Genomic DNA, 13,898 nt, shown 5'->3' with positions numbered 1-13,898 from the left:
CCATCCCCCTTCCCCCCCCCCGCAAATCCAAGAGCTTGCCCCCCCCCCCCCCATCAGTGCCTCAGTGGAAGGAAAGAACCGGCCCCAGCCCTGTGCTCGGGGCAGGTGACTGCTGCGGGCATGAGCGAGTGGAGGATCTAAACCGCAATCCATCCCTGGGGCAGGAGGTGGTGCTGGTGAGCTGCTGCGCCCACCCACGGCCCGTGGCCCCTGCCCAGGAAAGCAGGGGAGGTCCCTGGTGGACCATGGAGACGGAACAAGCAGCCGTGGCAGGGCAGCAGCAAGGCACCTGCTCGGCTTGAGCCCTCAATGGAGAAGCCAAAAGCTCTGGTCCTGGGGCGGCTCTGCCTTGGCCCAGCCCTGGGCAGGGAGCTGGCGGCGAGGCCAATCGTGCCCACCGAAGGGGACGTGCCCAGGGTGATAAAAGCCGATCCAAACAGCTTGTGCACCGCCCCGGGCACTCCCCTCTCCCTTGGCTGGACTTGCAGGCCCTGGGGCTCCCACTCCGGCATGGCAATAGCCTTGCCTAGCCCCCAGCTTCTGGGGTGGAGGGGCCAGTCAAGGGACAGCTGGGTTCTGGTTCTGGCCCTGCCCAGCCTGGGGCGCCAACTGCAAGGTTCAGTGCCCAAGGCTGGGGCCGGGTTCCTCCCAGGGCTGTTAGTGGCTGGCAGAGCACCCTGCCTGCTGAGCATGGCCCCTGCAGAAGGTACGCAAGGAACGGGTGGGCCCTGCAGCAGCTCAGGCTGGGCCCTGGCTCCCTGGGGGCAGAGAGTTAGGAACAGCCAGCGGCAGGCTGGAAAGACACAGGTTTTGCTGGCTGCTGGGCAGACCCCCCCCCCCCCCCCCCCGGCAGCAGCCTCCACTCCTCGTTCGCCTGCCCAGGAACCCCCAGCAGCCACGGTGGGGGGTGGGGATAGAGGCTCCATTTGTCTTGGTGGTTACAATGCGCTCACCCTTGCAGCTAAATGCAGAGCACCGCACCTTGGAAAAACAATCCCAGCTCTCCATACAAAATCATGGGATCTAAATTAGCTGTTACCACTCCAAGCTCTTGGAGTCACTGTGGATAGTTCTTTGAAAACATCCACTCAATGTGCAACAGCTGTCAAAAAAGCGAATACTACTAGGAACCATGAGGAAAGGGATAGATAATAAGACAGACGATATCATAATGCCACTATATAAATCCGTGGTATGCCCACACCTTGACTATTGCGTGCAGATCTGGTCACCCCATCTCAGAAAAAGGTATCCTCCTCTGTACCTTTTACATTTCTAAGGTTACAAAAATGCCTGCGAGTACGGAACAGCTTCTCTCTGAGGAGAGACTGAAAAGATGGGGATTGTTCAGCTTGGAAAAGAAACAGCTACAGGGGGATACGAGAGAGGTCTCTAAAATGACTTGTGTGGAGAAAGTGTTCTTTACCCCTTCACATACCACAAGAACCAGGGGTCAGGCAGTGAAATTAATAGCAGCAGGTTTAAAACAGACCAAAGCAAGTACGTCAGGCACTGCGCCATCATCTGGGGAACTCTGCCAGGGCATGGTGTGAAGGCCACAACGATAACAGAGTTCAAAAAGAGAACTAGATAAATTCATGGAGGACAGGTCCACGAATGGCTATTAGCCAAGATGGTCAGGGACACAACCTCATGCTCTGGGTGTCCCCTACGCCTGTTTACCAGAAGCTGGGACTGGCTGACGGGAAGGATCCCTCGATAAAGTTACCCTGTTCTAGTAATTCCCTTTGAAGCACCGGGCACTGGGCTTTGCTAGCAGACAGGATACTGGGGTAGATGGACCATTGGTCTGACCCAGTCTGGCCGTTCTTATTGCCCCTAGTTTTTGCATTTAACCCGACGGAGTTTGAGTGACTGCTTAGAGATTAATCCAGCTGGAGCACACAGTTGCTTTAGCACCTTTATTTAGGAGAAAGTTAAAGCCTGTAAATACAGCAATAAAATATACAAAAAATAAAATCTTTACAGTATTGAGCGTCACTAGGGGACGTACAGGCCCGAGGCGGCTGGATGATGGAGAAGCAGAGAGGCAGGCGGGGAGGTGGTGGTGGTGGAAGGAGGCGGCTATTGTGTTAAGAAATAAACCCGGGTCAGCAAACAGTATTCACCTCATCTGAGCACCTAGGTCTGCACCAAAGGGCCAGTTCGGGGAGCGTGAGCCCACGCAGTGCACTAGTGCAAAGCGCTAGCCCCGTGCGAAGGCTGCCCATGGTGTAGGGCCTGGAGCAGCAGCTCAGAACGGGTGCTTGCTGCCGCCCTGGCCTAGGGCTTCTCCAGGCTTCTGGGTTAAGAAAAGGAAACACCCACAAGTGTCTAGAAGCCTGGGTTTAGACCACTCTGGAAAATGCAGACGGCTCTTGCTCTGCACCCCCACTCCCCTCGCCCACCAGCAGCGCGTGCTGCTTCAATACTGTGATCCATTAAGCCTGAGACATTCAAAGCATGGCGCTTGGTTACGTACAGCGTAGAACTGTCTGTGTGTAATGGCTTCATACAGTCGCCCTGCCTAGCTGCAGGGCGACCCAGGCTCCACGGAGGAGATCCACCTTCTCTGACCCACAACACTTTGCTGGCCATTTGGCACGTTTCCGGCAGAGGCTAGAAGAGTCGTTAGCTTTCCTCCTGCAGCCCTCACCCTGCACCGCTGGCTGGGAGGTGGCTGCTGACTCTCCTAGGCCATCCAGCCTGCTAGCTTATCGCTGAAAAAACAACCTCAGACTGAAACGAAGGGCAAAGCCCCCCAGGTGTGGCTAGCGCCTGCCACTGTGTGTTTCTGCTCTCAGCCCGACGGGGCTGGGGCTGGCAGGCCCTGCAGGTCTGTGGGGTTTCAACTCTGGCTGGAGAGCGCCAAGGACACTGCGTTTGATTCGGGGCCCAGCAGCCGGGGCAGGGATGGGGGGCAGTCGGGTTACACCAGAGAGCGGATCGGTAACCGAGGGCACCCCACTGTCACTGCAGTGACCACCTGGAGGAAGGACCCAGCTGCGTGGGATCAGGGAGCATGGGGACGGCAGCCAGTATGTGGATCTGGTGCGCCAGGGAGAGAACGATTGTCTTGCTCGCTGGAGATCCCCCCCGCAGCCCTGGCACACAGGGCAGGCCGATTTCCAGGGGGCTGCCTGGAGGGGGAGGCGGGCGTCTGGCTTGCTCGTCGCCCATGCTGGGTCTAACCTGAGCCCTGGCAGACGGGCAAGGAGCTGAACCGCGCCATTCGCATCTGACTCCAGCTCAGGGGCCAGGACAACCGCTCCCCACGTTAGAGACAGATCGGTTGGGCCACCTGTTACCCCAGCACCTGGGCTGACGGCCCGTCCCGTCCAGCCCAGCCTCCGGCCTTTCCTGGAGCCCAGAACCAAGTGCCTCCCGGGAGGCACAACCACTCTGGAATAACCTGCCTGTAGGGGGAAGTCGCTTGGCAGCCCCTTCGTTCGACGCGGGCTGGTGCCCGAGTCAGATCAGCCCGGCGCGTTCTCTGCACTCCTCACCCCTACGCCGACTAGCTAAAGCTCTTGGTGTTAGGACTGCCGGGTTCCCAGGCTCCTTTCCCGGCTGCCTCAAAGAAGCGGCTGTTCGTTGAAATCCTGGGGGGATTTAGACGTTAGCGAGGGACGAGCTGGGAAAGGGGCGTCTGGCAGCGCCGCAGGAGGTCTGGAAAGCGCTTTGCACGCATGGAGGCGGCAATCAGATGCTAACAGGCACTTGATCGAGCAGAAAACGTTTGTTATGGAAGGAAATAGAAAAAAAGGTTCCCTCCCCCCAGCCCCCCGGCACCACCTCCGAGCGCCGGCTGGGTGCTCCGGTTAGACGGCCACGAGCTGATCGGGACCCCCCAGGCCGACGTCTCTCCCCAGGGAGCAGCCCGGGGACGCTCTGGGGCACGGAGCGAACGCAAGACCTAGCAGGACGAGGGAATGACTTGGAGCCGGGAAGCGAGAGTTGTCGAGACGCGGAGCCGGGCGCGTGGCCCTCACATGGGCGAGGCAGCACACTCCGGAGTCAGCTCCATGTCGAAGGTCAGAGACTCTGCAGGGAAAGAGGGACAGGGGGCCAGTCAGATGGGGGGAGCCCCTAGACACAACACGCCTCTCCCAGCTGGGGAGGCACCATGCCGGGAAGGGTCTAAGGTGAGCCTGGGCTCTTGGAGGGGGCTGGCACCAGACCCGGAGTCCCCTGCCGGCTCTAAGTGATCAGAGGCCCCATGCCCGGGGGCACTGAGGGGGCCAGGCATTGCCCACTTACCAAACTGGCCTCCTGCATTGGCCTCCGCTCCCTCGCTGTTATTGCCAAACTGCATGAGCGAGTCCAGCGTGCGCGGGGACATGGGCAGGTCGATGGTGTTGCTGCAGGTCGTTCTGTAGCGGGAGGGGGGGGGGGGACACAGCACAAGAGAAGCCATGAGAGGCCGAGAGCCGTGTCCATCACCGCGGCAGCGGGGCTGCCTAGTGCTGGATGGAGCTGGGCCTGCGTGGGAGGGGGGCTCTCACACGGGAAGGATCAATTCCCAGCTCTGCGCCCACTTCCTGGGTGACCCTGTGCCTTTGGGTCCCACTTCTCCAAAATGGGGAGACCCCCCCCTCTCCCCCCGCAGGGCTGAGCCGGCGAGTCTCTGAGCTCCTTGGGACGGGGCATCTGTGCAGCACCCAGCCCAACAGGGCCGGATCTTGGGCTCGCTGCCCCAGAACACAACAGAGTCTGGCTCTCACAGTCGAGGCACGTCTGTCATGGCCCCTACGGAGCAGCGCGACCCTGTGCTCAGACACCCCCAGGCAGCAGCCTCCTCGGAGAACACTTACGGGGTGACACAGATGAACTTGGTCTTCAGGTACGGCGCAGTGCCTGTGGGGAGAAGAGCAGGTTAGTTGAACAGCGTCTGTCCCAGCCCAGTCGGCCCCGCTCTGGGGATACCCGGCCAGCCGCAGATGGGCCGGCTTCTCTACCCACGAGCACAGGAAGCATCGATCCAGGCAGGGAGGCAGCTCCCTGCCATCATGACGCTGGTCGTTAGCGGCTGCCGGATCTCCCCGACGCTCCCTCTCTGCAGAGCTCCCGCCAGCCACTGGACAGAGACAGCAGGGGCGGAATGTCAACGACTACCTGAGTCCGTAGCTTCGGGGTGCTCCTGGCTCTCCGGGCGACAGTATTTGCCAAAGGCTTCCTCCTTGGGGATGTCTGGGTACAGGTAGACCAGGGGCGAGACCAGGATGTTGGTGGCATCCATGATTTTGTAGCCCATGATGATTTCCGCAAACGACATGCTGTTGAGCTGCTGCTTGGTGTACGGCTCCACGGACTGGATCTGGGTTTTCCCTGGAGGAGGAGGCAGCGTTTCATGCGGGCCCGTTCCTGGCTCACTTGGGAAACGCCCCACAGAACAACCAGGAACAGAGACAGCCCACCCAGCCGTCGCTAGCCGCAGCGGAGCAGCTGCGTAAGGAGAGAGGCAGGTTCTGGACATGGAGCCCGGGGATGCAGGTTCCGGGGAGGTGCAGAACACCCCCCGTTCCTGGCAGCTCAGCACGGCTCATGTGACCAGTCGGGGGGAAGGAGGGGCAGTGTTTAGAGCGCTGGCTGGGGACTCGGAGAGCAGGGTTCAAGCCCCCGTGACCCTGGCCGACTGCTGGGTGCCAGAGTTGATGGCAGGGCAGGGCAAAGACACGCTAAGATCACGAGCTCCGCGGGCCCACGCGACTCCCCCCGGCTCGGCGACCGGCCCTGTCCGGACACACGAGCTCCACCCGTGGGGCGCGTACCACTGATGTCCTTCTCCACCCAGGTGAAGGTGATGCCCCCCTCCTTGCTGCTCTCGCTGAACCGCAGCAGGAAGGTGCCTGGCGGCTTGGTGCTCAGGATGGCGCGCTCCCGCTCCTTGCTGATGAACCCCATGATGTACCTGGCAGAGGGGAGAGAGCGCTGAGCAACATGGCCATCGGCTCTATCGCTGGCTCCCGCCCCCACCTCCCGAGCCCTGCGGCCGCAGGACCAGAGCGGACCCGACCTGCCGGCACAGCGGCCGCAGGACCAGAGTGGACCGGACCCACCGGCACAGCGACCGCAGGACCGGACCGGACCCGCCGGCACAGCGGCCGCAGGACCAGAGCGGACCGGACCCGCCGGCACAGCGACCGCAGGACCAGAGCGGACCGGACCCGCCGGCACAGCGGCCGCAGGACCAGAGCGGACCGGACCCGCCGGCACAGCGACCGCAGGACCAGAGCGGACCCGACCCGCCGGCACAGCGGCCGCAGGACCAGAGTGGACCGGACCCGCCGGCACAGCGACCGCAGGACCGGACCCGACCCGCCGGCACAGCGACCGCAGGACCAGAGCGGACCCGACCCGCCGGCACAGCGGCCGCAGGACCAGAGCGGACCCGACCCGCCGGCACAGCGGCCGCAGGACCAGAGCGGACCCGACCCGCCGGCACAGCGGCCGCAGGACCAGAGCGGACCCGACCCGCCGGCACAGCGACCGCAGGACCGGACCGGACCCGCCGGCACAGCGACTGCAGGACCAGAGCGGACCGGACCCGCCGGCACAGCGGCCGCAGGACCAGAGCGGACCCGACCCGCCGGCACAGCGACCGCAGGACCGGACCGGACCCGCCGGCACAGCGACCGCAGGACCAGAGCGGACCCGACCCGCCGGCACAGCGACCGCAGGACCAGAGCGGACCCGACCCGCCGGCACAGCGACCGCAGGACCAGAGCGGACCCGACCCGCCGGCACAGCGACCGCAGGACCAGAGCGGACCCGACCCGCCGGCACAGCGACCGCAGGACCAGAGCGGACCCGACCCGCCGGCACAGCGACCGCAGGACCGGACCGGACCCGCTGGCCGCGGCTGGGGCTGCGCGTTATTGGCGGAAGGGATCCCTCGCCCCGCTGCTGCGGACGGTTGCTAGGCGCGGTGCCAGGGGGCCTGAGGATGATCTGAAGCGACTAGGAGAGGAACTTTCTCCAGGGACGGATTTGCCCCTGGGCGTTGGCCGAGACAGATCCATTGACCACAGGACGGTTCTTCCTGCGAGTTGTCACCATGCAGCCAATGCCGCGGCCGGGAGGGAAGGAGGGAGCTGTGGTCCAGCCCCCATGTGCATCCTCAGAATGGGCTGCCAATCTGGTACACGGGGCCACGCCGCCAGGGCTAACGGGCCGGCTCGTGTGTCCTGGAGGGCCTGACGTCGGCTGCAGAGCTTCCCAGCGCTCAGTCCAGAAAGGACCAGCCGAGCCCCCGGGCTGACCGGCACCGCGCAGGCCAGAGATCCCACCTGGCTCCAGCATCCAGCCCACAGCGTGGAGTGGAGCTAGGGCACGTTTCAGGGAGAGACCCCAGTCCTGGTTCAAAGCCTGCACCGCGGCCCTGGCTGAGCTGTTCCCAGGGCCAATGCCCCCCGCCCCCCCCCCAGTAAAGCGTGCACCCCCATTTCTAATCTGCATCAGCTCCTGAAACAAAGTTCAGTAACTGCCAAGGGCCCCAGCATGGCTCAGAGCCCAGGGGAGCTCGCAAGGGCTGGCGTTAGGGAAAACGTCCCAGGCTTCAGGAGTCATGGACCCCCACCCCCCACAGCCACCTTACAGCTCCTGTCTCAGCCCCTCCGTCCCCAGGGCCCAGCCCCCCCCCCCCCCCCCCCAGCTGCAGGGTCCCAGGGCTTGTGGCCACGGCTCACCCTTCGTTCCACAGCGCCAGGATGTATTTCTTCACCAGGTCGATGATGTTGTCCAGCCAGACCCAGAAGGAAAACCCTTTGCTGGCCATGTTTTCCTGCGGAGGAGAGAGAGGCCAGGTCAGCGCAGGCCAGGGAGGGGCACGTGGGGTGGGGCGCGGGGCAGTTCTCACCTTGCAGAACTTGGCCCACGTGATCTGGCAGCCGGAGTAGTTGACGCCTGGCCCTAGGGTGGGGGCAGAGCAGGTCGTTAGTACTGGAGAGATTTCCTTAACAAACAGGTTTTCCACCGAGCCCGACCGCAGAGCCCCACACGCCACACTGCTGCCGCCGCGCTCCCGGCTAGCGAGTCAGGCCGGGAACAAACTCCGCCTCTGCCTTCGGCCTACGTCACTTGGCAGGGACCCTGCCATGTCTCGAGAGCCGCCCGGGCAGGGCGGGCCAGGCTCACCGGGGCCTGGGCCTCCTGCTGAGTTTCACCCCCCCCACACCAACACCCAGCTCTCCCCGGCTGGAAGGACGCCAGCCACAAGCCCCTCTCTCTTGCACTTGCTGCCTGGGTCCCGAAGCATTGGTACAGCATCCCCCTGGTCCAGGGACAGAGCCCACACCCCTCATGAGAACCTGCCTGTCTAAGGGGTATAGAATCCACGGGCAGGGCAGGTTACCTAGGAGTTTCTCGGCCAGCGTGGTCAGCTGTTCGATGCTGAGCCCCCGCTTGGTGGTGGAGGAGAACTGCCAGCTCAGAACCTCGGCCACCTGGTCCCACGTGCCGATCGGGGGCTTGGTGAAGAAGTTCACGTTCTGTGGGAGGAAACAAAACCTCCCTGTGGGCGACGCCAACAGAGGCCGGAAACACACCAGCTTGCAGCGGTCAGCCCACAGGGGGACGCTGCCCAGCCTGACCCCCAGCCTCCTTTGACAGGGTGCCGTCCTGTGGGCAGCGCTTCTACCACCTACGCGTGAGACCTCGGGCCAGCAACTGCCTCTTGCCATGACTCAGTTTCCCCTCTTCTCCTCTCTGCCTCGTCTGGGTGGCTGGGAAGCTCTGAGGCAGGGACTGTCTCACTGTCTACGTGCAGCACCAGGGCCCCCGATCTCAGCTGGGCCCTCTAGATCCTAGCCCAGTCCCCATTACAGGGGGTTCCTGCGGCTCCAGCCCCACGCGACAGACCAGCGCAGACTCAGCCCCCGCACAAGTGACCGGGCTCAGGCAGGCCAGCCGTGCACCCCCCCGGGCCCGGCACGCCCACTCAAAGCGCTGCTGACATGCGGCGCACAGACTCGGGTTCGGAGGATGTTTCACACGAGTCTGACCTGGAGCGGTCAGGCAGCTGAGCTGGGCAGACAGACGCTCTCGGGGGAGCCCCTCAGGGGCCACGCGGCGGGCAGGGCACCGCTGGGCAGGCCGCACACGTACCTTGGGGTTGTTTGTCAGCATGTTGTACCACAGGATGGACGCCCAGGCGTTGGGCATCTGGCAGATGTTGGAGATGACTACGACGGGCAGCGAGTGGGTCTAGAGAGACGAGAGACGGTTGTTTCCTTAGGCCCCTGCGGACACCCCCCCCCGCCTGCCCCGGCCCCATCACCTGGGCCAGGCCCTGCAGCGTTCTGCAAGCCGAGCTGTCTGGCTGCGCCCTGCCATGGGTCCCCAATGCGAGCGCAGCCTCGTCTCTAGCGCGCTCTCCCTGCTCAAGCTGGCCGCCCCCCTGTCATGAGCGGCTTCACCCAGTGCTAAAGCCACAGCAGCGTCCTGGCTCCCTTCGCCCATCTCCTCCTGGGAGCCTCGCGAAGGCAGCGATCGAGGAGAGAGACGGCACTCTGCCTAATGCTCTGCGTTCCCACAGGAGGGGCCTTTGCTCCCACAGGCCTGGACAAGCCATCGGAGAAGCGGGCCCTTTATCTGAGGGGGAAGCCGGCAGCACCTTCCCAGCTGGGCTGGGCGACCCCCTACTGCTCCCGCCGGGGGCAGCGGGGGCGGGAAGCTCCGCCCGGCAGCGATTCCCACAGGACTCACCTCCAGGTCGATCTTCAGGCCCTGGTGATAGACCTCGGTCTCGAAGGTGATGAGGTGCAGCTCCTCCGTGACGATCAGGGAGGCCTGGGAGTGCGACAGGATGTTCAGAGGACACCGGCTTCCCCCGCACCCCTGTGGGCCTGGCGGCCGACAGACCAGGCGCTGCTCTGGGTCACAGAGCCGCATGGGCGCCAGTGGGCCGGCACCCGGGCACAGCGAGGCCAGCAGTGGCCCGTTCATCCCAGACGCCCTGTGGGTACTCAGGCTTGACCCCTTTTGCAGGGGCCCACTGGGGTGCGGCTTTGCCTTCTGTGACGAACTGGGACTGTTCTTAATGTGGTCTTTGAATGCTGAGTGGGGAGTGTTGGCTGGGAAGGCAGGGGAGGTTGGCTAGGACGGTCTGCATTGGGGGATGGGAGACTGGCCTTGAGGGAAAATACCTGAGCATGTAATGTGAGAACCCAGGAAGGGGTTAGAGGCCAGGTGACACCTTTGCCCGGGAAACTGAACAAAGGCTGTGGGAGGGGTCGCTGAAGAGAGTTTCAGGAGCTGGCTGGTGGAATGGCTGGGGGGCAGACAGGGCTCTGACCTCCCAAGGGGGCTGTGGGGCCCTGGGACACCAAGATGGACCTAACTGGGGGGGGGGATCCTGTTGTCTGTGCCTGCAAGACCTGTCTTGGACTGTGTTCCTGTCATCTAAATAAACCTTCTGCTTTACTGGCTGGCTGAGAGTCATGGTGAATCGCAGGAAGCCGGGGGTGCAGGGCCTTGTGTCCCCCCACACTCCATGACACCTTCCCTACAGACAGTCTGGAGAAGAGAACTCCACAGTGAGCTCTGGAGGGGCCGCCCAGGGGGAGGGACTGGTGGGAGCTCTCCCAGCCCGGAGGGAGGGGACCAGAGGGGTCTCCTTCAGGGCCCCCCAGGCCGCATCTCCGGCCACACGCACAGGCTCGGACACTCACGTCGCAGTTGGCTCTGCCCCCGTTGCCGCACCTCTGCTCCCGCAGCGTCTGCAAAGAGAAGGGACAAGCTAAAGTCCAGGCCAGCTACGGGGCCGGGCCCCAGGCCAGCTATGGGGCCGGGCCCCAGGCCAGCTACCCACCAGGTGCTTGAACTCCGCCGACAGGCTGCCGTTGTTCGACTCCTCCATGTTCATGACCTTGGTGTTCGTTCCCAGGATGTTAAACTTCCGGGACCTAGAGGGGGGAGAAGGACGGTTAGGACACCCCAGAACCCAGCAACAGCGCAGGGGGCAGGACGACGCGCGCATCGGGGGACGGAGAAAGACGAGACGCGTTTGGCTCCACTTACCCCCGGAGCGCGGCAACGTCACCAGAGTCCCTGCAGAGGAGAGAGAGGCGCAGTGTTGGTTCGCTCCGGAGTGGAGGGCGCGTCCCATTTACATCCCCCCACCCAGGTGGGCACCGCAGCTCCCAAGTGGCCCTGGCTTGGTGCGGACGGCTCATGTGCACTCTGACCCCAGCACCCAAAGGGCACCCGAACGAGGGCCACGTCCAGTGGGCGTGAAAGCCTCCCCCGTGCCCACGGAGCCCTCGCTCGTGCTGGGTCTCAGCACAGGAGTGGATTCCCCCAGGAGAGGCTGGTGCCCGGGCAGAGCCCATGGCCTCGGCTTGCCCCTTTGTTCAGCGACTCCACCCCAGCCCAGAGCGCCATACTCACTTGTCAATGCAAACTTTAATCTTCAGCTGGTAGTTCAGCTCAGGGAACTTGACGAGTAACCTGTCGGAAGGTAGCAGGCGTTTCAGCACGAGCCACTTGGACACCAGAGCAGCCTTTGCTGGTGGCAACGAGCCGAGCATCCCGGGAGAATCGCAGGAGGTTTAAGCACCACTTAAACCAGCAGAGCCGCGCGCACTTCCCTGGCCACACCGCTGCGCACACCGCGCAGTGTGGCGCCGTGCCCACCAAGGCTCCCCGGCAAAGGCCCAGGCATGTCTCCGCTTCCGGGAGACCAGAACCCCATTCCCAGAGCACCAGCCCTCGCAGCCGCTGTCGAGTGTGCTGGGAGCTGCGGGTGCTCCGAGGATCCGGCTGTTAGCACCCAGCTCCCCCATGCACTCAGGGGACAGCTCCCAGCTGGGGATCTGACCAGGGAAGGGACTGGTCCCAGGCCACGCGGCGGGCCCCCGGCGGAACTGGGATCAGTACTCAGGAGCCCCCGGCTCTCGATCTCACGCCCGTCCCTCCCCACTCTAGGCACTCCTACGCCAGCTGCTGGATGACACCACCGCACTGGGGCCTTTGCCTCCAAACCCAGGGGCTGGGGTCATGCTGCTCAGCGTTCCAACGTCACGGAGCAGAAAGGTGCCGTGCGGGAGAGGCTGGGCCAGGGGAACACGGCGACAGGAGCCAGGCACATCGGCCGGCAGAGGCACCGCTTCCCAAGAGATCAGTCGAGGCAGAACCGCGACCAGCAGCGGATGCAGGAGTGCTCCCCACGTCCTCCCACCAGCCCTGGCTGCAGGGCAGAGGAACAAGAACCCGCAGGGTCTCCAGGAACAGAGCAGCTGGTGCTGCGCCAGCAACTGGTCTGTGCCTGCAGCACCGCCACCCAGGGCCGGGCATTCGGGCCCGATTCCCCACCCTGACAGCACGGACGTTCTCCAACCAAACTAAGGAGCGAAAGGACCCTCCGGATGCACACTAACAGTGGCCGCACGTTTGGCCGCCCCACCTCGACAGCGCCCCTTGAGCTCCCCCAGCACAAACCAAGCCTCACCTGACTTTGGTGGTGAACTGCACGCCGGTTTTGATGACCAGGGGGCGATCCGGGTGCATGGGCATGCAGGGCTGCCTCTCCACCACGAAGGCGCTGCGGGACGAGAGCACATGGAGCGTCATGCTCAGACACGCCCACACTGCCAGCCTCATCCCTGCGATAGCTGCTCCCGGACACGCACAGGGTCAGCGGGAGCAGTTCTTTGTCCTCGTGACCCGGGAAGCGCCCACGGTACCTTTTCATTAGATTCCTGAACAGCTCCACGATCCTCTCCTCCAACATGGGCCGGTGCTGGACGATCGGGTCTCCTTTGTAGGAGACTTTCTGCTGCAGCTCCTCTAGCTTCTTGATCTGCTGCCGTGTCTGAAGCTGGGACTCTGCGAGGGAGGTGATCCTAGAGGAGGGGGAAGCCGAGTTAGCGCCTCGTTAGCCAGCTGAGAGCACCTCTCACTAGCTCAGCCTACTCCTGTCCTGAGCAGAGGGGCGACTCCTGGCTCCCTGCTCGGTATCTGTCCCCCCAGACTGCAGGGGGACGAAGGAGAACTCTGTACGTTGCTCAGGAGTGGCCAGGGCAGGGCCCGGAGTCTTCACAGCCACCTTGCAAGATCACACCGGCCGGCCAGGGCAAAGGATTGGATCTGACAGGCGAATCAAACCCCATGAATTCTTCCGGCAGCCAGGCGGGCTGCTACAGGGCACCTTTGGGCTGGGGAAACGCTGGGGACTATTCGGCCAGGCGGGACAGAGAGCCGTTCCTGGTGCTTTGAAGTAAAGCCCTGCTTGGGATCCGAGCAGCACCCAGCCAGCTCTCGGTGGGGAGCACTAATGGGAACAGGCCGTGGGGGGGGCTCACAGGTTCTCACCAGTTTTCCAGGCGATCCAGGCAGATGTTGGGAGGGCCCCCGATACAGGCGATTTGCTGCCTTCTCTTCCAGTCAGCCAGTTCCTCGTCTGCCAGCGTCTTCTGCACGTACTCCATGGCCGACAGCAGCCCGGCCAGTTCGCTCACAATCCCCTAATCGAGGGAACAAGACGGTCAGGTGTCGCCGGATCCCTCCGGTCCCTGCAAGATCGAGATCCCTTAGACGGGAGGGGCCCCTGCAAGGCACCTGCAGCTCTGCCGGCACCAGTGGCTTCTCCAGCGGCTCTGTGCACGTGTTCTGTTCTAGCCAGTCCTTCTATCAAGCCCCTCACCGTGGTATCGGAGCACCCCGACACTGAATTTAGGGACAGATGTTCAAGTGCTCAGTGCCCAGAGGTGGGGCCAGATTTCCCAGCTCAGCTCCCAACCTGCCAAGCTCCGTTCTGGCCACGTCATGGTGCCTACATGGGAGCAGAGCCCTTTGGGGGGTCTGGCCCCGGGCTGCTCTCTGCACACGGGGTGCACCACGAACACACAGCAGCTGGGAAGGGGATTTAGTTCAGCCACTGCACACCCTTGGGTGGGGGC

General features: G+C 63.5%; 1 protein-coding gene across 1 annotated transcript in view; it reads right to left on the bottom strand.

Annotated features, from left to right (window-relative positions):
• Nucleotides 1–3,968: 3,968 nt before the first annotated feature.
• STAT3 (signal transducer and activator of transcription 3) overlaps nucleotides 3,969–13,898 on the bottom strand; it is a 33,824-nt gene continuing 23,894 nt past the window's right edge. Inside the window, exons 8-24 of the mRNA XM_065422684.1 lie at nucleotides 13,312–13,463; nucleotides 12,684–12,842; nucleotides 12,449–12,541; nucleotides 11,389–11,448; nucleotides 11,020–11,049; nucleotides 10,811–10,904; nucleotides 10,671–10,718; nucleotides 9,706–9,789; nucleotides 9,106–9,204; nucleotides 8,354–8,489; nucleotides 7,859–7,911; nucleotides 7,689–7,783; nucleotides 5,772–5,911; nucleotides 5,116–5,328; nucleotides 4,815–4,857; nucleotides 4,261–4,373; nucleotides 3,969–4,044 (exon numbers count right to left, since the gene is read on the bottom strand). Of these exons, the coding sequence (XP_065278756.1) occupies nucleotides 3,989–4,044; nucleotides 4,261–4,373; nucleotides 4,815–4,857; nucleotides 5,116–5,328; nucleotides 5,772–5,911; nucleotides 7,689–7,783; nucleotides 7,859–7,911; nucleotides 8,354–8,489; nucleotides 9,106–9,204; nucleotides 9,706–9,789; nucleotides 10,671–10,718; nucleotides 10,811–10,904; nucleotides 11,020–11,049; nucleotides 11,389–11,448; nucleotides 12,449–12,541; nucleotides 12,684–12,842; nucleotides 13,312–13,463 (1,668 nt within the window). The 3' untranslated portion in view covers nucleotides 3,969–3,988. The remainder of the gene's footprint in view (nucleotides 4,045–4,260; nucleotides 4,374–4,814; nucleotides 4,858–5,115; nucleotides 5,329–5,771; nucleotides 5,912–7,688; nucleotides 7,784–7,858; nucleotides 7,912–8,353; nucleotides 8,490–9,105; nucleotides 9,205–9,705; nucleotides 9,790–10,670; nucleotides 10,719–10,810; nucleotides 10,905–11,019; nucleotides 11,050–11,388; nucleotides 11,449–12,448; nucleotides 12,542–12,683; nucleotides 12,843–13,311; nucleotides 13,464–13,898) is intronic.

The sequence above is a fragment of the Emys orbicularis genome, chromosome 25, assembly GCF_028017835.1.
Source record: "Emys orbicularis isolate rEmyOrb1 chromosome 25, rEmyOrb1.hap1, whole genome shotgun sequence".
In the NCBI taxonomy this organism is placed as follows: Eukaryota; Metazoa; Chordata; order Testudines; family Emydidae; genus Emys; species Emys orbicularis.
The sequence above is the reverse complement of the archived record's forward strand: the minus strand, read 5'-3'. Positions and strand labels throughout refer to the sequence as shown.